The sequence below is a fragment of the Panthera tigris genome, chromosome B2 (assembly GCF_018350195.1).
Source record: "Panthera tigris isolate Pti1 chromosome B2, P.tigris_Pti1_mat1.1, whole genome shotgun sequence".
NCBI lineage: Eukaryota > Metazoa > Chordata > Mammalia > Carnivora > Felidae > Panthera > Panthera tigris.
The window spans coordinates 96,844,240-96,870,542 of NC_056664.1; the positions used below are offsets into that span (position 1 = coordinate 96,844,240).

The 26,303-nt window shown below is 48.7% G+C and overlaps 1 protein-coding gene across 1 annotated transcript; it reads left to right on the forward strand.

Moving 5' to 3' along the window:
• The first annotated feature begins 9,448 nt into the window (after positions 1 to 9,448).
• NR2E1 (nuclear receptor subfamily 2 group E member 1) lies at positions 9,449 to 25,626 on the forward strand. The gene is made up of 9 exons (XM_007078796.3): positions 9,449 to 9,530; positions 9,813 to 9,958; positions 13,408 to 13,495; positions 15,070 to 15,305; positions 16,634 to 16,780; positions 18,912 to 19,008; positions 19,396 to 19,545; positions 19,799 to 19,904; positions 23,992 to 25,626. The coding sequence occupies exons 1-9, from the start codon at positions 9,449 to 9,451 to the stop codon at positions 24,152 to 24,154; spliced, it is 1,215 nt and encodes a 404-aa protein (XP_007078858.1). The 3' UTR covers positions 24,155 to 25,626.
• Positions 25,627 to 26,303: the final 677 nt, after the last annotated feature.

Sequence of the window (26,303 nt, forward strand, 5' to 3'; positions counted from 1 at the left end):
CAGTGTTCATCTTCCTAACTGGTGGGGAGCAAAGAGACAACTCATAGTGAACACAGTCCTGGAAAGTGTCAACAAAAAACTCCACAACTCAGCACCAGTTGGGTTCTAGAGCACCTGTCTCTATTCTGGATTGTTCTCAGTGTCTTTTCTGAGTAGAATTAGACAAGATGCAAGCAACTTGTAGAGAGGCCCACAGCAGAATCAGGAGCAAGCTTGACGAGATGGTTTCTTTCATTCTCTCACTTAGCAAGCCCTCACTGAGCACCTATTTTGTGCTGGACAATCTGCTCCATGACCCGTTTTCTCTCTCATGCCCCATCCACTGGGGAAGCAACAACCAACCATAGGTTGAATTATGATTTGAAAATCAACTTTCTCCTCATGTAAACAAACAAACACATAAATAAAACGTGTGTTGGACCATCTTTTGAAGAAAGAACGTCAAACCTCAGCCAAGCTTAACGGGTAGATTTTCCCGGACATTTCCTGGCTCTGTGTATTTCTCAACTCTGCTAGTCAGTGAAGTGAAGGGCATTTTAAAGCAATGAATCTCCACAGGTAGAATGACCTCTGAGAGGGCATTGATCATTGGTTGGGGAAGAGGTGTCTCTGTTCCACACCAACTTCAGCTCTGTTTGCTGATAGAAAAGTTTTTTCTTTCTCCTTTGCTGTTTTAATTTAGAAGAATGGCTAAGGGAACTGGAGAAAATGGCACCATTTTTTAGGAACGCTAGTGAATGGAGAGCTAGGAGTCAGACCCACATAATCTGATGCTGGAAGGGTGCCTTGCACCCCTGACTCTCTCTCTCATACCATTTAGTTGACCTGACTCTACTTTCCTTTTTAAGTGGATGGGAAGGGGCGTTAGTAGGGAGAGTGAGCTATAAGACAGTTTTCAGAGGCAGTAGATTCCCGTAACACAAGACCGGCTTTCCAGGCATCCCCTCACAGGCTATTTCACTCCATGCTGGTTGAGGGTCCCTTGTATATTTTTCTAGAATGTTCTGTGTTTTAGTCCAAGCCAATGCATTTAGCACCTTTTATGTGTCTGCTCTCCCTGTAGCCTCCTTGAGAAAGAGATCAGGTCCTTAATCTCCGACATATAGTGGGTGCTCAGTATGTGATGAATGGAGTGATGATTGATGGATGGACAGAGAGACCCTAGATTCCATGGTCCTTCTCGTGATCTTATTTCTTATCTCCTGGGCCAAAGTATAAATGTTCTGTGATAAAAGATGCCTTCGTTGTGTTTTTTACTTTGATTTTGGTGGAGAGCCCCACACTCACAAGAGGCTAAAGAGGAAGTTAGGGGCTATCTTTAGACCTGGTCAGAAGGACTTCAGAATCTGTGGGGGTGTGGCTCCACTCCCTCCCCAAGACAACTGCTATAAACTCATCCTTGAACTTGTCTCTGTTAAAATGCATTTCTGAGATAGGTGGCATTTGCCCCTTAGCAATCATTTCCCCTCTTGGAGTCACAGGAAAAATCTCTGAAAGTTAAGGTTGAACAGGGTATAATCATTTACAGGCAATTGGAGCCCAGAGAGGTCTAGTCTCTTGCCCAAGGTTACACAGCTAGTTGGGACAGAGCCTGAACCCCCACATCCTGGCTACCAGAAGTTAGCCTTCTTGTGCCTCCTGGGGCTTCTTGGGAAATCTGCAGACTTTCCTCCTTTATTCACCTAACATTTATGTAGCACCTACTGTGATTCAGGCTGCACCTACTGTGATTCAAGCTGCAGCGCATTGATAGGAAGATGGAAAGTAACAGTCTATCTTGCGGAGACTTTCTTCTATGAGCTGCACCCAGGAGAGTCCCAGGTTTCTACACCTTAGATCCGAGGGCCCTGTGGCCTGCAACACCTTTGAATGAGCAGAAGCCTGCACACACTTCGGCTTTAGGCTCCCCTTGGACCTGGTGGGCGGCAAGCGCCCCAGCCCCTCCCGCCTACTCTGGATCTTGTAGCTGCTGTTGCCACTGAACCAATCATGCCAGAAAGTCATCATGATGATTTCAGAACTGCATTGTGATTTATGCAAAGCGCGCGGATAATTACAGCCGGGCGCACAGAACACAGGACGAACATGCTGCGGGTGTGTGAGCGCGTGTTGTGCCTTTTGCCAGGACTGGATGATGGTGGTGGTGGTGGTGTTGGTGTTCTGTGTGTGTGTGTGTGTGTGTGCGCGCGCGCGCGCGCGCCCACGTTTCTATTCACTGGACTGCTGGATACCCTGCTTGATTAGGGACTGGTGACAGGAAAAAGAGGGAGGCATTCCCATTTTGATTTTGAGACAATTTGATGAGCCTCGGGAGTATTTTTCAGAAGTTTTTATGCCTACAAATGAGCCAGCAGGGCAAGAATGTCAGGGAATAGAGGAAGAGGTAGTTTGGACCCTTCGAGAGCCATAGTCCTCCTACCTCCAAGCGACCCCTCCCAAAAAGCAGTTTCTAGGTCGCCTTCTTGCCACAGAATCCTAAGGCTTTGCCCCAGGGACAGGCCCAGGTCTAGTCTTTGACATTGGACTGTATCTTCGCCTGATATACAGTACTGTACTTGGATCTTGTTCTTTGTCCTTAACGAAGCGCCCCACTCTGCGTCCACATGATAGTGACGGTGGTGGCGGCGGCTGCAGAGGCAGCGGCGGCGGGACAAGTGGGTCTCTGGCGGGAGCCAGAACCCCAGGCTCCAAAACCGAGCATCGGACAATAACTGTGTTTCTCAAACGACGCCTGGAAATCACTTCCCTTTCTGGGCGCGGAGTTAAACTTTGTACCATTTCGCGTGCGCGGCCAGTACGCTGCCCAATTTGGCTGTCAAAAATTTTAATTTCTTTTCCATTCTCCTCAAAAATACCCTCAGGTTTATGGTTTAGTCCCACGATTCCCTAATCTCGTCCCAATACAAAAAAACCCAAGGAGGGTTAATTTGGGAAATAGTCGTCGCCTGTCTTGCTTTTTCCGGGTGTCCCCAGCTCCCGAGCCCCGGAGGCTGTACGACCCTGGCAAGGACGCGGGCTCTCGTGCGTGTGGGGTGCGCAGGCCGGGGGTCCAGGCCCCGCAAAGGCTGCTGCGGAAAGTTGCAGTCACGTGCTGCGGCTGCCTGCAGGAGCGCACAGCCTGTGCCCGGGAGACGCCGGGCGGAGGAGCTGCTGCGCCCTCCGAGGGCTCGGGGGACGCAAGCATTCACACACACAAACTCTGATCGAAAGCCCGGGTTGACCCTGAGTCTGAAGAAAGTGCAGTTGGGGGAAGGCAGGCAGAATTTCGGAGAGCGGGTCTCAGTTCTCCTCCCCCACCCCACCCCCCACCACCAAAAGCGCCGCGGAGGGCGGGAGAGCAGGAGGTGTGACCCCTGACCCCTAGCCGGCCCACGCCCGGAGGACCGGCGGGCAAGCTCTTGTTCGACAAGTTCAAGCTGCTGGGAGAGCTTAAATAAGAATTAATCTCTTGGAGATTGGGGATCACCGCTCCCTAGGCGTGCGCTCTCCCAGAGCGGCGCAGGGACCAGGGCGTGAGAGAGCACTGGAGTCGGCGGGGGAAGGCAGGCGGGAGGACTGGGGGTGTAAGGCGGAAGAAGCTCACCAGAATCCCTGGAAGCTACTCGGGAAGGGGGGGGGGGGCGCAGCGAAGCCTGCTAGGGTAAGTTCTGTCCTGCAGCCGCTCCAGTGCAGATAATGGAGGCGACAGGAGCCTCACTGTGCTCCGGATGGGCTTTGCTTTGGGAGCGGGCGCACCCTCCCCAAGGCTGGTGCCCAAGCGGACCCCGCGAAGGCCGCAGGAACGCCGAGCCTTCAGCAGACTCCATCCCAGGCCCCAAGTCCGCACACAGCGTCCTCAGCTACAACTTTCTGTAGATAGTTGCAAAATGAATAATTACTCACCTCGGACCAGATCCAAGTTTTACCCAACAGAAAGGGCACGGGACCAAGAATGAACCAACTCACATGGCCATATCCGGTGCGCACAATCACACAAACACACAGCCACCCAGTTTCTTCTACGAATCTGTCTGGCGCTCTGGAGAGAAGGGGGAAAGCGTTTTGAGAATGCTCCATTTCCCCTCCCCTTCCCCTTGCCATGAAATATAATAATTCATTTTTATTACAAGAGCAGCACAGTCCTCACCATCACCACGCACAGAGCCACACTCCCATATTCACACTCTAACTCGGCAGCTCCGACAGCGCCTGCATTTTCTTTGGGAGCCGCTTGGAGGTTCATTAATATCATTAGCATTTAACCCCCTCCCTCTTCCCATCCCCTCCCCGCACATGGCTGACGTCAGACCCCGCCAGGAGTTGGGGGAAAAGCTAAGTGGGCCAGGGACGCCCTATTCCCCTCCCCGCGGCTGCCTGTCAGAGCGCTTCTGGAGATATTACAGGGGACCCAGCCCGCAGCGACAAGCACAAAGTCACGGGGTAATGAACTTCGGGGACCCTTTGCCGCTCAGTGCGCGGCTCTCCCCGGAAACTGGGACCCGGCTGCCTGTTCCCTCGGAAGACTTCCCAGCAATCTAGTTTCCCACTCCGCTCTCTGGTTTGGGCAGCGCCGAGCCCATCTGCCTGAGACTGCGGTGGTGTTTTCCTTCTTTCCTTAAAAGAGCAGCGGTCTGTAGAGATCTGGCCACACTCTGCATGCCTAATGTAGAAGGAGAAATTGAAGACTGAGAGACAGGGATGGGGAAAGAGTGGGATCTTGTCCTTTTTGCTCCGTAGGAAGACCATTTTCGTGTCTCCGTCTCTGTCCTTCACTATTCCTCTCTCGCTGTCCTCCTCCCTTCTTCCTCGATCTGCCCGTCCGTCTCTCCGTTTGTCTGTCCATGCGTGTGTCCATACCAAGCAACATTCCCAGCAGCTGCGGTTTTGCAAGAGCCGGGAAGAAACTTGAGGATGCTTAAATTCCCACTGTGGAACGAATTCTGAACGCCCAGGGAGCAGCGCAGCGCGCAACCGACACCCACCTGTCCGGCCCGGGAGCCTGCAGGCTGGAGGGCGGCTGGAGAGCTGCGGCGCCCGGCGGCGAGGCGGGCGCTGCCGGCCGGGACTCGGGCAGCGCCCACCAACCGCTCCGCCCCGGGACAGCCAGCATGAGCAAGCCGGCCGGATCAACAAGTGGGTACCTTTCGGGCCGCCGCGGGGCTCAGGCGCGCAGCCTGGGGTGGGCGGGAGAGGAGTCCGGGGAGATCCTGCCCGGAACGCTGCGGCTCCGAGCCCGGGAAAGGGACTCCGGCGGCGTGTGCGCTTTGGCCCAGCTCCTTGTAGCCCGTGAGTCGGGATGTTTCGTGGTGAGGGAAGAATTTCGTTACCTCTGGATTGCTTGATTTCTCACCCCCCCCCCTCCCTGGTTTGGTGGGAAGGTTGAGACCCATGCAGCCCGCCAGTCCCGCGAGTCGCATCCGCTTAGAGACCAGGTGCGGGGAAAGGGGAGGGGGGGAGTGTCGACGGGGGGCGGGAACTAGGCCGCAGCTCCAGGCTGCAGCACAATAACACGCTCGCTCAAAACTCCGAGCTCCAGCGCGCAAAAGCAACTCTGCGCAAAGCGGATTTGAAAGGAATGCTTTGCACCCCGTTTCTAGTTATTTCAAATAATCCTGCAAACTGGGAAGCAGAAACAATTTAAAAGTCACATTTTCCTTAATCCTAAATCCGCGTAGGTCATAACTGGGGAATTTAAAGTATGGCGAACCGCTCTAGCAAAGAGGGGACCAAATCCCTAATCCCAAGGATTTTTCGAGCGGGAGCTCGGCAGAGGCAGGAGTGTGCGGCCTGTTCCCTTCGCGCGCTTCTCTCCTCCCTCAAACTTGCCTATCTGGTAGCTCCCCGTCAGAATGTCGAGCCGTGGCTGATCTCTAACCAACCCCAGACGCCAGAGTGGGGGGCTCCGTGTCTGTGTGTGTGAGGGCATCTGCTCTCCCGGTGCCTGCGGAACCCGAGAATGTGGAGGCCCGAGCCGGCGCGGGCGGGCGTTGTCGCAAGGCTCGGGTCTCCTGGGGGCATTTCAGTTCCCGCCTTCCGGTGGCCCAGGGCTGCCTTTTCCGGGGCCCAAGACTGGAGGTAGCCCCCGCCGCAGTCCCCACGTCCCGGAGATCTCCCGCCGCCCTTGTTGTCTTTGCCTATAGCATTTTTGCGGCTCCTTGCTTTCCTCAAACACCCCCTCCCCTCACGCCCTCATTGTCTTGAGTCTTTGAAAGTTGGGAGAATCCAAGATACTTCTGAGAACTGATGCTGAAGTCCCACTTAAGTGGCAAGCAATTCACTTTATCCGTTCGCTTTGGTTTGGGTGTTACCGTTTTAAAAATTCAAGTGAAGTGAACGTGAACAATAAAGAGAAATGGAGAGATGTTTAGAACCAGGGCAGAGGGAAGAGAGCAGGAAACTTTGCCGCCGCACAAATCAGAGCCGACCCTTGCGGAGGCCTGGCGTTTCCAGTTAGCCTCCGGCCTACGCTGGCCCTTGCTGCTCCAATTTCTGGGAAGCGAGGAGGCCTGGCTTTTTGTGGCCCAGGTTCTGGAGGGTGAGGTCCTTCCCTGGAGGGGCAGAAGGAAACCTTTTCTGCAGCATTCCGAGCCTCTAATGCAAAAACAGAAGCCTGCGGGCTTCGGCAGGCCTCCTGGCTACTTCGCCCTGAGACAGGCCCTCGCCTTCTTCCCTAGAAGTAAGGAGCCTCGGACTCGTTCGCCCACTTGGGGTGAGGAGTCGGCGGGGTTGATGCGTGTTGGGGTGGCGGGGGGGCGCCTGAAAAGCGAGGCCTCGGAACAGGGGGAAGGGGCAGGCGCCAAGCTCGGTTCACTGGGGGCCCGCACCCGCGCGCCCTAGGACTGGCACCTAGGTGAACCGCCCGGACTCAGAAAGAACAGCTGAGTGACACGCTGGGGAAACTTGGGAGCTTTCCAACTTCCCAAGGGCCCGAGTTCGGCCTCGGAAGCCTGAGACCCGGCGCGGGTTCGGCCGCAGCTGTTACAGTTTCTCAGGCCCGCAAGAAGGCGGCCCCCGCCCGCGGCGCCGCTGCATCCCGGCCTTCTCCAGACAGGTGGCGGCAGCCGGGCCCGAGACCTGCGGCCCTCGGGCCCCGGGCGGCAAGGAGGTCGGCGCGCAGCGGGCGAGGTCAGGACCGAGCCGGGCCGCGAGGTCTGCGGCCCCCGCCTCGCTCGGTTTCGCACAGCTGGAGGGCAGAGCGATGTCACCCGGGAGCCCCGCCTGGGTGGTAACAAGACCCCGGCCAGTCACCCCTGCAGCCCAGACTAACTTCTTTCAACAGCCTCTGATGGTAATTACAGTAATCGAAGCTGCCATATATCTTTAGGCAATTATGACACACAAAAAGCCCCGAGGGGACCCCCTGGCGAGGGAAGTTAAGAACGGTTTTCCAGCCTCAGGAAACTCCCGCCTGCCTCACGTCGGAGCTCGCTCGGTTTGCTAAATGAGAGGAGCTTTGCAACGGGGTCAACCAGCTTGTCTCGTGACCCCAAGTCACCTTTACGTGGCTGGGTGGCGGAGTCTGAGGCGCAGACCCGCTATGCCCCGGAATTTTCGCGTCCCTCCCTCCTGTGCCCCGCCCCGGGCGAGTACGCCTGCCTCTAATCTGCCCCAGGAGCCGTGACTCGGAGGTCTGCTCCTTGGCAGGGCCGACCCGCAGCTGTGGAGGCCCCGAGGGGCGACTGTCGAGGAGCCCCGCACCCCGCCCCATCTGGAGGAGAGTCACCCACCCTGCACTGGTCCTCCCTGCGTCCCATGGGTTTCTCCAGAGATGTGTGTCCCTGTCCTCTGTCTGGATGGGAAGCGGGGGGGGGGGGGGGGGGAAGAAAGCCCACCACTGCTCCTCCTGCGCGCTCATCTTGGCATCATCAAAACTGCTACCAGGAAGAAGACAGCTGGGGCGACAAGATTGCTGAACCCCAAACATGGACCCCCGCTCAGCCAGAGGGCGTGTGTCATGCTGGGAACGATGGTTGCAAAATATGGAAACCAAGTTTACTGTTTCTAGCGTGAGTGCGGCGCAGCAGAGCTCGCGTCCCCGGTTGCTGGGCGGCTGTGAGTTCCTTTGGGCGCACTGACGGGCCGAAGGGGGTGAGGGACAAGACCCGCTGTGGCCTCTCCTGGCGCTCTCCAGCCCCTTCCTCCCCCCAGCACAACCTCTCCTCCCACAGTACTGGAAAGGGGGCGTCGAGGCGGTGGTCGCCTCGCCGCGCGCCTCCCCCACCGGCCTTTGTCGCCGTCTGAATTCCCATGCTACTCTTTTTGACGGGTCACTGGTGGCTGTATAGGCAGGTGCTATGGCGGGGTTGTAATTACCCAGGCCGAGCTTGGTCGTTCCCGAACCCCCACCCCCACCCTGGCCGCCGGCGCTTTCCCTAAGTCCCTCCTTCCCGGCCTCCAGCAGGTCCTCCTAGGCCTTGGTCAGGGGTTCGCGCCTACCAGGACGCCTCAAAATCCACGAGCAAGTTTCCACTTCTGAGACCTCAGCGGCCCTTCCCGACGTGGGGCCCACGCCTTCTCTATTCCCCTTGCCGGGTTGTTCTGACTCGCTTCTCTGCACCCCAGCCTGATAGCGTTCCCGAACCTGAGCGCCCCAGGGAGCAACTGTCCAGTTTCATCGAGGCGGAGGCATCTCGGGCCCAGACTGGAGGCCTTTGGTCGAGTAGCGACTTGAAAATTTAATGTAAAGAAGTTAATTATTACTATCATTGTTGTTACTACCAAAATGTTAACACTTTAATACTTTGTGGGAGGAAAGATTTCTAAGTCCCTATAAATCTCTTCAGGCTTGTTGGACTCTTGAACCTTAGAGAAAATAGTTCCTTCTCTTCTGAATTTTGGGATACAACCCTCTCCCTAACATTCCTCCAAGGTCCATGGCCACCCCAGGCTTGAGGAGATTCCAAGGAAAGTTCTCTTAAACCAGGCGACTGTCGAGGCCAGTAAGGGTGGAGGACAGTCTAGAGAAACCAGCTACATCCTTTAAAATATCAGCCTCCCACAATGGTGGAAAACAGGCAGGAAGGGACCCAACCGAGATCTAGTGTGAGGAGACAGGTCTTTGAGGAAGAAGAACTTGGGGAGTGGAGGGAGAAGGGGGTGGCTGTCCCGCGCTAACCTGCTAAGGGATCGCACACGCGTCACTCTCTTTCGTTTGCCCAGCCCGGTCCTAGTTACTTTGGGGGGAAAATGTTCTTTTCCTAAAAGAAATAATTTCTCAAAAGCGATCCACTAAGCATTTTTTAAAATAGGTAAAGCGAAAGTTGGGCAATTACCACTACCCTTATTATCATTAATAATCCTAGTATTAGCATTACAATAATAATCCTAATAATAACAACCGCCCGGCAGCTCAGAGAAAACTCGATTGCCTTCCAGCTGCCATCCCCGGTTCCAGCCGTGTTTGTTTTTCTTCTTTCCCCTTTTACATTTCAAGTTTGTCTCCTCGCGCGCTAACAACTTTCTCTGTTTAATGCGAGAGCGGGGGAGGGACGCGGCCAAACTTTCCGCGGAGCAGAAAGGCAGCGGCGGCCGTGCTGCCGCCCCGGCCTGCTGTAATCTTTTATTCCAAAATGGGTCTCAGCGATTAGAAGAGACCCAAATACATGTAGCGGTGCATGAATAATGCTCATTGTAGGAAACTGACACTTGCTCAAGGAAAAAAAGTTTGGCTATAAAATCACTTCATTATTTGCTTTTACCGCAGCTTCGGTGCTAATCCCTTCAGAGGTCAGATTGCTTAGCATCTCTCTCTCCCGCTCCCCTTTCCTCCTTCTTCTCCGCCCTCCTCTCTTTCTCGCCCCTTCCCCCCTTCCCTGTCTTTCCTGCGATTTCAGGCCGTATTTTAGATATCCCCTGTAAAGTGTGCGGCGACCGCAGCTCGGGGAAACACTACGGGGTCTACGCCTGCGACGGCTGCTCGGGGTTTTTCAAACGGAGTATCCGAAGGAATAGGACGTATGTCTGCAAATCTGGAAACCAGGTACCTCGGCCAGGGCTGCACCGCCCGGCTTCCGTCTGCTGCCTCCCCTTTCTTTGTTTGTGCCAAGGCCTCCTCCGAGTTTCCAGGCTGCTGGGGAGAGACCAAGCTCTGACCTCTCCCTTCCTCTCCCTCCTTCCCGCCTCAACGCTCAGAGGCTCTTCCGCGTGGGAAAGGCGGGAAGAGCTAAGGGAAGATACAGAGTTTGCAGGGGAAAATCTGAAATCCCGGCTCCTCCCTACACACACACACACACACACACACACACACACACACACACACGTCCCACTTTTTGCAATCCTTTGACACACTTTGACACAGGGTATGGCCCACACCCAGTGGCTTTGAAGTCAGAGGAGGGTACCTAAGGAACTTCAGAATCTAAACCACAAGGGCAATCTGGAGAAAGGCTATGTTCTGTTGCCTGCACCCCACCCACATTCCTAGCAGCACCCAAGCTCAGTGACCTGACCACTGCCTGCCATGGTAGAAGGAAAAGGCACAAAGCATCTCAGTCAAGGTTGCCACCCAAAGTGAGCATGACCATTTGGAACACGGAGGGCTTGCCCTGTGAAGGGCTGTGTCCTTTCAACTTCAGAGTAGCAGGACTGCTCTGGTAGTGGTCAGTGGGGCTTCAGCACCCATGTGACTTTAGCTAGGCAGAGTCACAGAAAAGGCAGAGTGCACAGGAAAAGAAGACTCTCAAGGAAGAGGTAAATTGGATCCTCTCCAAGATTCCCATGTCTTCTCTTTCTCTGCTTAGAAGATGTGCCTGGTTGGTTGTGTTTTGGTCTTGAGCAAGCAGAACTATCCCAGAGAGACAAGGGGGTTAGAGCATGGGCTGAGAGTGAGCCAAAGCTTCCAGAAAGAGCAAGTAGGACCCCCTGACTCAGTTCCCAGCTCAGCAATAGGCTCATTTCAAGGAGATCAGCCTTTTGGCCCCACACTTTGCCTTTTCCTCAGCCAGGCACACAGACCCTCAGCACAGAGCCACCACTTTGACTCCCAAGAAGATCCTGGAGAAAGTATTAGTCAGAAGTCATCCTTTGGTAACCAAAATGGTAAAACATCTTCACGAATTAATATTTATATATGTGTATACATACACAAATATTGTCTGCTGCTAGTGAATTATTCTATTTCTAAAGCTATGTCTGCTCATATTAATTTCCAATAGATTTGGATTATCAACAAAAACATGATGATATTTACATTTGGATAAGTTATTTTGAACTCCAGCCCTGTTACCTGTTATTGGGTACACAGCTCTGTATCAGTTTCTAGCTCACCATATGGACACATCACATTATACACATGCAGGGCTGTATCCCTGTAGCCCCACAGGAATATGAGATTACTGTGGGTCCTCAGATTTGAGCAGGCTTCTACTTAAATTACCTTTTAATTTTATGCAATGCACAGAATTGGGGAATCAAAATCTCAGATGTTATGCTTGATATTTTCAAAGGGGTTGGCTATCAATTCAAACATATTGATGTCAGTCCAAGTCCTTGTAAAGGACTGATAATAGACTCATCAGGCTTGGTGTCCTCTCCTTACAGAGAGAATAAATGGGCTGAGCTCAAGCACTCATCTTTCTCTCAAGCTTCAGATATTTATATACATATGATCTGATTTCAAGACACTCTTAAGAACAAATGAAGGCTTCGATTTTGCATTAGCTTGTTTATCAGAATACTAGGAAGATGACATTTGAGGATAGATATATGACTGCATTTAATAACAAGTTCTCTAAACCTCTTTACATTGAGCTATTACACTGGCCCTCAAAGTTGCCCTAAAGAATTCACTTAGAAAGCAAAGATTATTTCCTTTATCTCTTTTATTCTAAGATTAGATAAATAATATTCTAATTTATTGTTAATAGTAATTAAAACATATGGAAATTATTATGAACCTCTGCCCCACCTTTATTGTAAATATTACCTCAATATATTTTAAATCAGAAGGGTGGGATCTCATAAAAAAGTATATTCAAGTGTGTTATTTTTTCCTAAGGGCTATTTCAGAAAGTGTGCATACTCCAAATTCAGAGTATATGAATTTTTTAGGTTATGAAGCAAAATAAAATGCATTTATTATATTCTCTTTCTTCCCAGTGTACATGTAACAGTAGCAAGTCGTATAAACAGAGAAGAGCACCAAACTTATTCTGTATTTTTGGTGTATAAAATGCATATGTAGCTGTGACTATATGTATCTATGTATAAGTTCCCTCAGTAATAACACCTAACACTGAATGAACACTGAAGTTCCATTAGAAACTTTCTCTGTAAACTTCCTCTTCTTTAAAAAAATTTTTTTAATCTTTATTTATTTTTGAGAGAGAGAGAGAGAGTGCAAGCGGGGGAGGAACAGAAAGAGGGAGACACAGAATCCGAAGCAGGCTTCAGGTTCCAAGCTGTCAGCACAGAGCCCGATGGCATTCGAACTCACAAACCATGAGATCATGACCTGAGCTGAAGTTGGACGCTTAACTGACTGAGCCACCCAGGCGCCCCTGTAAATTTCCTCTTCTAATAGCCAATAGTTTCCCAGAAAGTGTCATTAGTTAAAACATTTATTTTCTCGTGCATCTCAAATCAATATTTGTAAGTCAGTAATTAGCTCTTTTTTTTCCCCCAGTTATAATGCCAATTTTCTCAGTCCATATTATCGTTTTGTCAGACAGTCCATCACATTATCTTTCTGGTCATATTTACATAGCGGGCATCTGTAGATTTTGCCTAGGCCTTGGACTCTTCCTTTCCCATCCTCACCTCCGTAGGTCTTGCCCTCCTAATCACTCTGGCTTCTGCCTCACTTTCCAGGAATGGCTTTGTTTCCATGAATCTGTGCTGAGGCAAGTCTTTAAGACAAGTTTCACATGCTGGTTATAAGAATGGCTTCAGGTACAACGGCAAGAGTAAGGAAACAGCATAGTGAAGAATAAATGGGAGAGAGTTATCTGACAGAAAGTGACAGAAAGAGGTAGACTGGACATAGCGGCGACCCCGACCAGCATGCCTGCTCCCAGCCCAGCTCTGACGCCTCCGCCTCTGGGCCAGGTCGCTGTCTTCGGTACTGAAAAGTGTCGCTCCTGCTGCACCACCTCCGCGCCTGGAAGAAGTTCCCCTCTAGAGCTCCTTCCAGCACAGCAGTCGGGCAACCAGGCGCTGGGACCCTTCACCTGCTTGGAGAAGGACTTTTCCTCCTTGTCCACTTTCGTAGGGTCAGGGGCTGTTCCTTTTGAAGTAGCCCCTGGAATCCCAGCCCTCTCTCTGCCTGGCCCTGCTCATGCCCAAGACCTTTGAGTCTGGCGGACCCAGGCTTGCAGCTCCTAGGTCCGTGGCGGGGTCCGTTCCCGCCTCCACGTTTCCCTCCACCTGGCGCCGGCTTCGCGTCTCCAGTCTAAAGGCCCTGGGCCGCTGACCTCCTGCGCTCTATTCCAGGGAGGCTGCCCGGTGGACAAGACGCACAGAAACCAGTGCAGGGCGTGTCGGCTGAAGAAGTGTTTGGAAGTCAACATGAACAAAGATGGTAATCAGTACCGATTTTTATCGCTCTAATGTTGGTTGACTAGTAAGCAAATTATATGTACAGAAAATACATGGCACTCCAATGAATGTAAATCATCTCCCCAGCACATCTTTCCAGATGCTGGGAATTGGCCTCGGACTTTCAGTCATATCCTTCCGTCTCTCTGCATGAGCCCCCCACCCCCACTCTATGGAACTCTCCAAGTATGGCCCATGGCCACATTGGAAACTAGTGCCCCATAACCACCCCCACGGAGACCGCGATCCCGGGAGCCCCAGTCTGCTGGGCACACACGCGCGGTATTTCCTGCTTCACATCCTAATACCTCTTCTAGCCTCTCCTTGCAGCTCTTTTGTGGCCACTTCTAAGCCTGTTAGTCTCCCGCAGAATCTCGCAGTCTGGATAGACTTCGAGGGTGGAGATCGTGGGGACTGGGGAACTGTGTCGGAGGAGGGAGGGCAGAGACACAAGCACTCGGAATTTCAAGCCCTTGTTTGCTAATTCAAGATTCCAAAATCAGGATGGCCTTTGTGGCGATCTGGACTTTTTCTGGGCCTTCTCTCGGTTTTACAAAGAGAGGCTGGAGAGGCAGGGTGATGCCTGGGGGTACCTCTGACACCCAACTCCCAGAAGGCTCTTAAACTCTCGCAGCAAGAACTAGGCAGTAAGGTGCTTCTTGCGCAAAGAGCTTAGTCCAAGTGCGTGCCCGGTGGTGTCCTGGCGAGGGCGCCCCAGGCCTGGCCTGGGTTGCACTGGGGGGGGGGGGGGTACGGGGGGGCGGGCCGAAAGGGAGGAATGGGGTCTCAGGACAGGATGCTGAGAGGACTTTGCCTTGGCGACGGGCCGGGCTGGGTGGCAGCACCAGGAGGCACAGCGCCCACTGGGGAGTGATCCTTCCTCCGCGGCGCAGGAAGCAGGAGGGAGCGTCCAACCTGTTGAACTTGTGTATTGACAAGTTGTCAAGCTCTGCGAACGGAAGATTGCCCTGAATTAATTTGTTTGTTTAAACTGTTGGCGGTAATTGTCACATCTCCCTTGCCTTCCTCCAGCACACTCCAAGACGGGCGCTCCCTTTTTCCATCCCACAGTGTGCCCCGGGCTCTTTTTCTCCTGACGCCCTAGGAGGCCAAAAGCCATTTCGGCGGGGGTGGAGGTGGGGGAGCAGGAAAAGTGTGCAGGGACGCTGTGCCTGGCTGGGTGCAATGCTCCCTCTCCCTTTTGTCGCATACAAGGGTATCTAACTACTCCTGCCAGAAGGTTTCTGGTTTCCCTGCGACCACCCTGGGTGGGAAAGAGTCCTGAACCCACAGAGAGCACACCTAGTCTTGCTTGAGGCGTGGCCATTATCAGACACTTGGGGCCCGGCTCCTCTTCTCAGCTTCAGCTCTCTAATGCCTCCAGTGTAAGACATTGTCAGAGCGTCCTCTGCGCACACATTCCCTCTCCCTCCCTCTCTTCACCTCTCTAGTGACCTTGCCTGCCCAGATGGGGCATTTGGCCCGGGAGAGCGGCAGCGGCTAAGTGTTGTCCAGTCTTTGATCCCTGGGCATTCGTCCATCTGTCTGTCTCTGCAGCGGTGCAGCACGAGCGGGGGCCTCGGACGTCCACCATTCGCAAGCAGGTGGCTCTCTACTTCCGTGGACATAAGGAAGAGAACGGGGCGGCTGCGCACTTCCCCTCCGCAGCGCTGCCCGCGCCAGCCTTCTTCACCGCAGTCACGCAGCTGGAGCCGCATGGCTTGGAGCTGGCCGCCGTGTCCGCCACCCCGGAGCGGCAGACTCTCGTGAGTCTGGCTCAGCCCACGCCCAAGGTTCGTGTCCCTGCTGGACTCAGGGAGTCTGGTGCCTGGCTGAGGGAGGAGAAGGGCCTGCCCATCTCTTCTGAGCGGGGAGGGGTCAAGCAAAAGACAGACCTGGCCACGGTGCGGTGCCGAGTCAGGCTCTGCAGGGAGCTGTAGGCCCCCTCCCTACTTTTCCCTGTTCAGCCAGGAGTGCTCAAATTTTAGTGGTCAGTAAAGTCACTCTCTGAGATGGCTACAAATGTGGACTCCCTGGCCCATTCCCCATAGAGTCTGTTTCTGCAAATTTGAGGCGGGGCCCAGGAACCTGCACCTGTTAAAAAAAAAAAAAAATCCCTTGGTGTGGAGCCCTGGCTGAACAACCTAGGTATTTCTGGAGACTAGAAGAGCACTTCTGTTTCTAGCAAAAAGGAGTTGGCTACAGCTGGTAGAAAAGAGTCCCTGAGTTGAAGATCTCAGGGATCTGTTTCCTTGGGCAAAGCTGTGGGTCCCTAATGCAACAACAATGTGTGGAGCTCACCCTGTTAGGACAGTTTGAGGAATCTGGCTTCAGTTTCCACTCTCCCTTCCCTCTTTTCTGAGATGCATGTATTTATATCACGACTGAGTCTCTACTTAGCAGGGCCACAGCCTGAACCATTTCAAAAGGCTGCCACCTAGGGACTGCCTTCCAGGCTTCCAGCTGGTACCTACCCAAAGCACCCACTCCAGGCCGAGAAGGGGAGGGCCAGCTGCAGCCCCACTCTGCAAGGAAGCCAAACACCTGGGCACACACACAAGCACAATATTTAATATTGCTTTCTTACCCTTGATGTGTATAATAAGCTTGGGAAAGTAGTGTTATGAATATGTTGTCAGTTATGAATGGGAATGCTCTGTGAATGATTAAGATGTCTAATTGAAATATTTCCATAATATACTAATCCTTTCTAAAAATACTCATATGCATATTTGTGTTTGGGATGCCTATTAATTTATACTTTTTTCACATCTATTTTTATTTACACAAATGCAAGCAGCTCTTGTCTAAATTGGGAGACAGGCCCGGCACTTTGCTCAGCCTGAGGAAAACTTGCCACAGGGGACAGAAAAACCAGATGCCCCTCTGGAAGGAACGGGCCCCCAAAGACTGGAAATGGGCCTTTCCCAACGGTTATTATTTCTCAAAGCCTATAGATATAGATGTTTGTTTTTTATCTACCAATGGCAACTGCATGTTTCAGCAGAACACCCAAATTCCTGTCTCCTTCCCTGTTCTAATTAGAAAATTTAAAGATTGGCTCTTCTTGCAAAGCTGTGGTTTCCTCACTCCCTGGTGTTCCTCTTTCTTCCCTGCTTAGTACCCCCATGAAGTGAATGGGACCCCAATGTATCTGTATGAAGTGGCCACAGAGTCAGTGTGTGAATCAGCTGCCAGGCTTCTGTTTATGAGCATCAAGTGGGCTAAGAGTGTACCAGCTTTCTCCACGCTATCTTTGCAGGACCAGGTATGACCAAGAGGGTACTGAGCTCTCGGGGAAGGGGGTTGGGTAAAAAACAACAGTCATCAGCCTTATGAAACTGGAGGTTATCTGGATAAATCACGAAGGCCAGCTATCCTTTCCTAGCAGCAATGGGAAAACGATTTTTACTAGCTTCTTACTGTGGGTTCAAAATATCTAGCTATGGAACCCTTACTAAGAGATGCAATTATGTTATTTCAGGAAAGTTAGATCTGGGCTATGAAAAACAAATATAGAAGAACATCTCTCTCCCTCTCTCTCTGTTTAATTGAATCACAAATTTTTGAAATCTTAATGATATTTAAAATTGATAATAAAACGATGTTTCTTAAGAATATTGGACCTGAGAGAAATGGATGATGAGAGTATTCCCCTGTAATATTTTCAGGGCTAGTCTTAGTATTTTATGTCCCAGAGCTTTATATTTTCCATTGTGATACAGCCTTGACCACTAATTTATCAGCATGTGCAGTTAAAGGGTACACTGCATACTCTAGGCTAGGATCTCCCTTGATTCTTTAAGTACTTTTAGAGGTTTTGTAAACACATGGGCATTGTGCATAATTCTGCAGTTGTAAATGACATTCAGAGGGAGAAAGAGTATGTGCTGCTAAAAATTACATTGTAACAAAAGCCAGAAATTTTGTTGTTAGGAATATCAGAAATAGCTTCTGCTGTAATTTTTCTAATCTTGAGGGGAAAAAAGAAAATGAAGTGTTCATAATAACCATTGGCTGTTACCCAGACATTCATGGAAATTAATGACAAACTTCCCAAAAACTAATAAGTAGTTTTAAAAGCAAATGGTTTATTTATTTAATTCATTTTATACCTAATTAAAGCATGATAGTGCCCTTTAATATGAAGCATCCTTCCTACAGACAGACCTAGCAATGTGCTCAAAACATTTAATCTTCTAGCATGGGATGTTCTTTTTTTCCATAGCCTGGACTTTCAGACATGGTCAGAATTAGATATTGTTTACCTTGCATTTTTAAAGTATTATTTTCTGTACTTAATGCAATAAAACTAAAAATAAAGCATTTTCAAAATTAAACCTTTGGTCTTATTGTGATTTTGGTTACAAGCCTTCACAATTCAGCTCTTAGCTCTCAAAAGGAAATCCCTTCACATAAATCATCCAGAATTGGCTGGTTTTTGAGAGATTTTTCAAAAACAGATTTTTTCAAAATGGTTAGGTTCTATCTTTGACCAGGTTTACTGGCTGACTCTAACCATTTGCTGTGTGTGTGTATGTGTGTTTGTGTGTGTGTGTGTGTGTGTGTGTGTGTGTGCATGTGTGTGTGCACGTGCATGTGTGCACACTGGCTATTTTTTCTCAAAACAGGTATCTGTATACTCTTTAATACAAACAAAATTTACTTACTGTCTGCCACTTAGCCCTTCAGTGGAAACCCTTCAACAACAAGCAAACTGCAATGGAGTGGAATCCAGTATATTAATTTGGAAAAGGAGCCAGATTTTCATTTTAAATATTCAGTAGCACATTTTCTTAGAATGAAAATGACAAGCACCTTGATGCTGTCCACTTATGAGTCTCAGAAAAATCAGGCAGTGAGATGAGGTAAACTCAGCAAAACCCGATTAACATAATTACACCCTGATTTCCCTGCATGCCTCTTGGGATTTAGTGATTTCTCCTTGCTCCCTGCCCAGCCCCCCAACCTTGTAGGAAGATGGGGGCCCAGATCTGCACGCTTAGTCTCTAATCCTCGACCCTGATAATATCAGCATTTTATATGAAAGGGATCACCTGCTGAGCTGCTGGTGGCATTTCATAGAGCCTGGGTCTCTGGAGAAGTTTCTAGGTGGTCAGGAATGAATGGATGCAAGGAAATGAGGGGTAAACCCCTTTCCAGAGGAAGCAAAGTTTGGGGAATTGGAATGGCTGACTCTCAGATGCATGTGCTTATCTATAGGCACCTTTTCAAAAAGGAAAATACGGAAAAGAAAAGAAAGCTAGAATATTCAGGGGAAAAATTACCAAGACAGGCATTTAAAACACTTTTTAAAATAATGGAAATTTACATATTGAAATTGTTTATAAATTTATAAATTACACACTATATTATATTATACATCTATTGTATGACAGCTGATGCTTTTGGAAGATGCTTGGAGAGAACTGTTTGTTCTAGGAATAGCACAATGGGCCATTCCGGTTGATGCTAACACTCTACTGGCTGTATCTGGTAAGAATTGCACAATTTAATGACTTTGTTGTAGAAATTACCATAAAAATACATTACTGAAAAAAGAACAACATGTAAAGAATAACAAATTCCTGCTGAACAATAGAGTATACCTGTCATTTATAAATCTATATTTAAATGCAAATAATGTTGTTTTGTTGTATTCATGACTGCTTGCATTGTTATTTAAATGCAAATTACTGTGTTTGTTATCATCCAAGAGAAGATTTTATATTAACTTTCATACAATATAGCCAGTTTACACGGAATCAGATATCTTAGAGTGACAATTGAATAGATATTGATATGCAGAATTCTGTCAAAAATCAATATTAAATCATGAAAATGCCTTCATATTAGAGCATTTATTCCATATTTCTATTCTAGGCATGAATGGTGACAACACAGATTCCCAGAAGCTGAACAAGATCATATCTGAAATACAAGCTTTACAAGAGGTGGTGGCTCGGTTTAGACAACTCCGGTTAGATGCTACCGAATTTGCCTGTCTAAAATGCATCGTCACTTTCAAAGCTGGTAGGCAGACGCCAACCCCTGTCTCTTCTCCTTCCACAGTTTTGCCACCTCCCTAATTCTGCCACCTCAAAGTCCAGACTGATCATTGCAAAAAGAGGTGATTGTTTTTAAGGGAGCTGATACTCTTAGGTTGGCCCCATTCTCGACAGTGGGGACCCTACTGTTCTCCTGCTAGCCATCCATTTCCAGAGAGCTGCTTTCCCGTCTGCATTTCCTGTGTCGCTTATCACAGTTTCCTGGTCTTCATTTCTAGTTCCTACACACAGTGGTTCTGAACTGAGAAGTTTCCGGAATGCTGCTGCCATCGCAGCCCTTCAAGATGAGGCTCAGCTAACCCTCAACAGCTACATCCATACCAGGTGACTCTTGTTTGCCTTGAATGTGCACTTAAGAAAATTGCTTCCATTGTGAATGTGTGAGCAGGCAGTAATAAGCCAGTTCAGACCCTGTGGCTAATCATCCTGTTGCCAGCCAGTTAATTTAGCTAGTGTCTGTGTCCTCACCTATTGCACAGGATGGGTGAGAGGAGCAGATAAGATTAGATTATCCAAATGAAAGCATTGCCAGACCCCTTATGGCTGTCCTGGCTGAACAAGTTGATCCATCAAAACATTTGAACACATTTGTGTGAATGGACCCTGATATGGGAAAGGTCAAAAATGAAGGCCAAAGTGGTATATTAGTTGATATATTAGAGAGTGGTCACATCATCCTTGAGAGGCCATCTTTAGCCCCATCATGATTGCTGTTTGGCTTTGATGACTGGTATCCACTGAGTTCTGTTGAGTCATGGCAACTTCTGGCCAAGCAGGGCCCACTGGCAGAGAATATTCTTGGCTAGTTGTAGGACCTCTCAGCCACTGGAGCTCCAGCAGTGCTCCTCCTGGCACCAATGGACAAGTCCACCAAGAGTTAAAGACTTTCTGATTCCATTTTAAGATGGAAAAAAAAAAAAAAGGCTTTTAAAGAGTTGGTGGAATCCTGCTAGCTTCCTAAGTTAGGACTGTGGTAGATCTAAGGTTAGAAAAGAGTTGCTACTGTTGTTTATTCTTCGATTGACCTTGAAAGGAAGCCCATGCAAACCTGTCTTTATCATCTCAACATCGCCCATAGACTCTCTGCTAGGAGTAACTACATTGAGAGGGTAGAGGTAGTTAATATCTCTCTCACCTAAGGGGTCGGCGAAATACCAAGTCACCTGTATTCACTGGGGGTGATACCACTTCTGCTATGATCTGCTTATTTCTATTATAAATCCTCTTTTGAAAACTAATGAATAAAACCGTTCCTTGTCCATGGAGTGTCAGTGAACCTGTGCTGAGTGATAGTACATGTGTATATGTCTTTCAAATTAAAGTGCCATGGTTTTAAACATTTAAATCCATGTTAAATTTCAGAATGTATAGTAAGCACTTAATACTTGTTCAAAATTATAAAATGGAACAGTACATAATTTGGGCACTACCCCCCCCCCCCGCCCCACTAAAAATGAACTTGTATGTCATATCTGACCTCTGACATCTATAGTCATTGAGGCATAAAGAACATTACACTGGAAAGAATGTGATATCCACTTACTGATTCAGTCAAGCATTTGCTGAGTACTCTGCTATGTGAGGGGCTCCTGGTGAGTATTGTGGGACACTAGAAAGAAAAAGACACTTTCCCTTATCATTGCGTGAAGTAGGCAGAAGTGATCATTCAATTGAGGACAGAGAAGAGAGAAAAAGCAAAGTGTGGAGTGGGAGAGATGAATTCTAGTTGCTGAGGAAAGTCTGGAAAGGCTGGGTGATGGAGGAGATGACATGTGATCTGGTCCTTGAATGGCAGGACTTCAGCAGGGGAGAAGGGCTGCAGGGACAGCCAGTAGAGGGACTGGTAGAGGTGCCAGCAAAGAGGAAGGGGAGCCTGAGAGGGCCTGGTGCACCAGAAGCTTCTCCTAGGGTGACCTGAGAGAGCTAAACCACAAATTAACAGAAGTCTATTTTAGGAAAATGACAAGTATATTACTTCTACCCCAGCCTCAAAACAAGGAAATTATTAATTGAAAGAACACAACTGCTTTGACGTGGAATTTTGTTTATTAAATGTTTATTTATTTTGAGAGTGGGGAGGGACAGAGAGAGAGAGAGACAGACAGACAGAGAGAGAGACAGAATCCCAAGCAGGCTCTGTGCTGTCATCACAGAGCCCAACGTGGGGCTCGATCTCACAAACCATGAGATCATGACCTGAGCCGAAATCAAGAGTCAAACACTTAACTGACTGAGCCACGCAGGTGCCCCTATATTCTAAAAATTAATGTTGATTAGTCAGACTCTCTCAATGTCTCTGTCTGTCTCTCACTCACATACACACACACACACACACACATTGTTATTGTTTCTAGGTAGTACAGTACTCGACATCTAACAGACAATTAATTCTTGTTGACTATCCAGTCCTTTCCTAAGTAGGAAATGAAAGGAATGGGTGAGTAGGTGAGTGGATTTTCTACTTGCAGAAAATCAAGAGTTAATGGTCTATGGATTCCCCCAAATCTATCCTTTCTGAAAGTTACAATTTCCCACAGTGGTTCCTCACCGTAGGAAACTTCCAGCATGTTGGGTGAGTGCTGCAGACATGGCAGAGGCTTGTCTAGGCAGCCCCTGCGTACGCAATGCAGGGTTCTTGCTGCTCGGCCTGACCCTGGGAGCTGTTGAAGAGAGTAAATGACCAAGGGGGAAGGGAGATGGGGGTCTTGGGGATTACTTTCCAGGAAACATAGAAGATATTTTGAGCAAGGAGAATAAGTGATGGGATTAGGGTATTTTAAAAAATGTAGCTAAGCTCCACCATTTCCATACCACATTATTAAATGTGGTCTGGTGGTCCTTGTCCCTGGGTGATTATGAAGGTGGGCCGTGAAGGAGCCAATTGGGGTCCTCAGAGGCTCAGAAAGAATGATCAGCCTCTCATCAGGTGGAAGAGAGGGACTCCTGGGTACCCAAAGCTAACAGACAGCCATGACAATTTCTCCCCTGGATTCTATTTGCGGGTTGGAGTGATTGGTCAGTTAAATGCAGTGTTCAGCTACCTAGCTCCTATAAAGGAATTTTGATATCTGTCAGTTTCTAGCACGTTGTGGCCAGGGGTTAGACCCAGCTTGGTTACAGACAGGTGTCCCTGGAGCTCAGTCCTCCAGGTGATTTGTTGTAGTGGAGGGAGACCTCCCTGTAAAGTATGTGGATGCCTGATCCCAAACAATTGACTGAAGAAATATCAGGGCTACAGTGAGGAAGTGGCTTACAGGCATCTAAAGGCAGCAGAAAATCGAACTTGCACATCTGAGCACAGACGCATGTTGGACATCAAGAGAGGAAATTGTTAAGCAATTTCTCACATCTTTAATTATATGCCAATTTCATTGACATGAAAGTTGGGTGGCACTGCCACCCAACAGAACTTAGTCTTTAATTTGCAGTGTAATAAGGATGGAATTATTCCTGAGAGTGACTAAGTATAATGCCTGAATAATAATTTGGAGAATTGCTTTGAGAAGGAAACCATTTTATTTGAGGGAACTAGCCTGATGAGGGAGCCTTGAGAATCAGAAAATGTGAATGTTATCGCTACTTTTATCATCAACACCATGATTATTTTCGACACTGGCAACCTTTAGTGTATTATTTGACCTACACTTAGCAATATATTTCTTTAAAAAATTTTTTTTAAATGTTTATTTAGGGGCGCCTGGGTGGCTCAGTCGGTTAAGTGTCCGACTTCAGCTCAGGTCATGATCTCATAGTCCGTGAGTTCGAGCCCCGCGTCGGGCTCTGTGCTGACAGCTCAGAGCCTGGAGCCTGCTTCGGATTCTGTGTCTCCCCCTCTCTCTGACCCTCCCCCGTTCATGCTCTGTCTCTCTCTGTCTCAAAAATAAACATTAAAAAAAAATTAAAAAAAAATAAATAAAATGTTTATTTATTTTTGAGAGAAAGACAGACAGAGCCGAGTGGGGGAGGGGGAGGGGGAGAGGGAGACACAGAATCTGAAGCAAGCTCCAGGCTCCGAGCTCCGAGCTGTCAGCACAGAGCCCGACGCGGGGCTCGAACTCATGAACAGTGAGATCATGACCTGAGCCAAAGTCGGAGGCTTAACTGACTGAGCCACCTGGGCACCCCAGTAACTGTATTTCTTAAACTTCCCTGTTCTCCAAATGAAATGCAACCCCTTTGCTAATGTAAAGACAGTGATTTTGGCAGCATCATTTATGTTCTTCATGCCTCAAGTATTCAACCCACACAACAGGGCCAGTAGCACCTGCGTAGGTCTCTGTTGCAGGTAGAGTGTGGTATTAAAGAGGCCCAATCAGGAAATTAGGCTGAAGATGGTGTGCGTTCACGTATGAGATGCGAATTCCCATGAGTCGTCGCTCTTACCTTGCTGTCATGGCTTCTCCTATTCCAGATATCCCACTCAACCCTGTCGCTTTGGAAAACTCCTGTTGCTTTTGCCAGCTTTACGTTCTATTAGTCCGTCAACGATAGAAGAAGTGTTTTTCAAAAAAACCATCGGCAACGTGCCAATTACAAGACTGCTTTCAGATATGTACAAATCCAGTGACATCTAAGCTCTGAGTCCCCACTTTTCAGGATGGGACAGTATCTGATGAACTTCTACCCACGGAGAATAAGCCTCAACTAACAAACCCTTCAGGAAGCATAAACCTGGGAATGTGTAGCCTTCAGGAAAAAAAAAATGCCAATTGACACAAAACAGTTCCAGTCGCTTTGACCTGCTGCCTCAGCCAGGGTAGGGCAGCCTGGGAAGGAAAGGGGTTGTCACAGGACCACCCGAGCAGAGCCACGCCCTGGGAAGGGGGGCTGAATAGTAGGGAGGTTGCCACAGGCCATGCCATTCTGCTTCTTACTTGGAAGATCAGGCTGAACTCTCAAAAGCTGAAACATCGGTAGAACTTTCTTTTCCTTTTTAGCAGATAATGTTGGGTAACCAAATATAGTTCTGTATATAACATCAGACAGCAGCCTTCAGAACTATTTTATGTTGGAGAAATTATTTTAAAAATAATGGTTAGGTCTTAAATCAAAAGTTTTATCAAAAGTTTTTCTTCTATCGTAATACATCATGAAGTGGCCTTCAGAACCGAGTTAGTGAATGAAAGGTAGCTTATGCCGTGAGACTTGCTTTTCTCTATCTTTTTTCTTTCCTTTCTCTTTCTTTTGTTTTTCTCCTTCTGCTTCCCCTCCTTCCCCTTCTTCCCCTCTCCCCCCCCCCCTCCTTCTCTTTGATACCATAGGCCAGGCAACCTTGTCAAAGGAATTGGTGGACGAAAAGGAGACTCTCACCAAGACTTCAGGTTGGATAACATCTCAAAAATAGAAGAGCTTTACTAAAAGAACGCAAATTGAGGGAGGATGAATTAAAACAGCCAAACCAAATAAAGTGGAGATGGATGATGAGGCAGATTGCTGTCCCGTTAACAAAGTGCTGCGACCAAAGGCAATGGGGGTCCGAACTCGTGTCTCAGTCAGTCGCACCAGAGAGTAAATGAACAGAGACATGATGCCAGAAGGAACCCCAAGGAGATGGAGGCTAAAAGCTTTCTTGATTGATCCGATGCTAACAGCCTGAGACTCTTCAATGCCTTTCAGAAAACCGGTTTCTAGTAAAGCCTTGAATGCGCGCATGCACGCACACACGCGCACACACACACACACACACACACCGTCCTACACTATAAGCTGCTCCTTTGGTATGAATCTATACTTATGGAAATGTAGAAACAAACATTTTAAAATAGCTGCTGTACTTTTCACATTTTGATTTATTAGGTACTAGCACTGAGGAAAAATATTCAGCACTTGGACTATCATAGGATGAGTAAAACTTTTCTTGTACAAAGTGAATTAACTGATTTGTGAAGTTAAAAGGTTGTACTCATTGTATTTACAAAGAATAAAAATATATTGGATTTAAAGGAACTCTACCTGATTTCTTAGCCTCCCTCCCTGGCTGGTTCTCACCCACCAGAGAAAAGGTGGCAGCAGCAGCTGGTGTAAAAACTGAAGCTCAGAGCACTCCAGCCTGAAGAACCGAACCACAAAGGCAATTTCCTTTTTACAGTGAATCCCATTTGTAAAATGATGAATAAAGAAATAAAACATAAGATTCTGTTCTCTGAAGCTCTCAAATGTAATTGCATCTGTTAGGAAAATTGCTGTGTGAAGAAGAAAGAGGCCGATTAGCAGAGTCTTCATTCACTCGCTCCTCTCTCTTGCCAACATTTCAGTCCTGACCAGGAGCTTGAAATCATTTAGTGATCAAAAAGATAAAGTGTGACGATCTACATTGGTGAGTAAGATGTGGAAGGAGCAGTAGAAAGTGCGTTCAGATGTTCCCAGCAAATCTCAGGGCACTGGCCGCACCACCAGAGGCCAGGGGTGGAAATCCCAGGTGCCCAATGCCATGGGCACTTTGGGCTCCTTCTGGGCAGCAGCTCCAGCAACAGTCTGGAGGAGAGGTACTAGCAAATCTTGGCTAAGTTGACCTTAGGGATTGCACGTGTGGAAGTTCAGTCAGGCACGCACTCCTCTGCTGAGTCCACAGAGAGGAGAAGTTGCATTAAAGAAAAGCAAGGTACTCAAAGATGTGTGCAGGAATGTTCCTTGCAACACTGTTCATGTTTGACAACGAAAATGTCCACGGGTGTATACAGTATTACCCTCGTTAAAGTGAATAGACTAGAGTCAATGTATTCG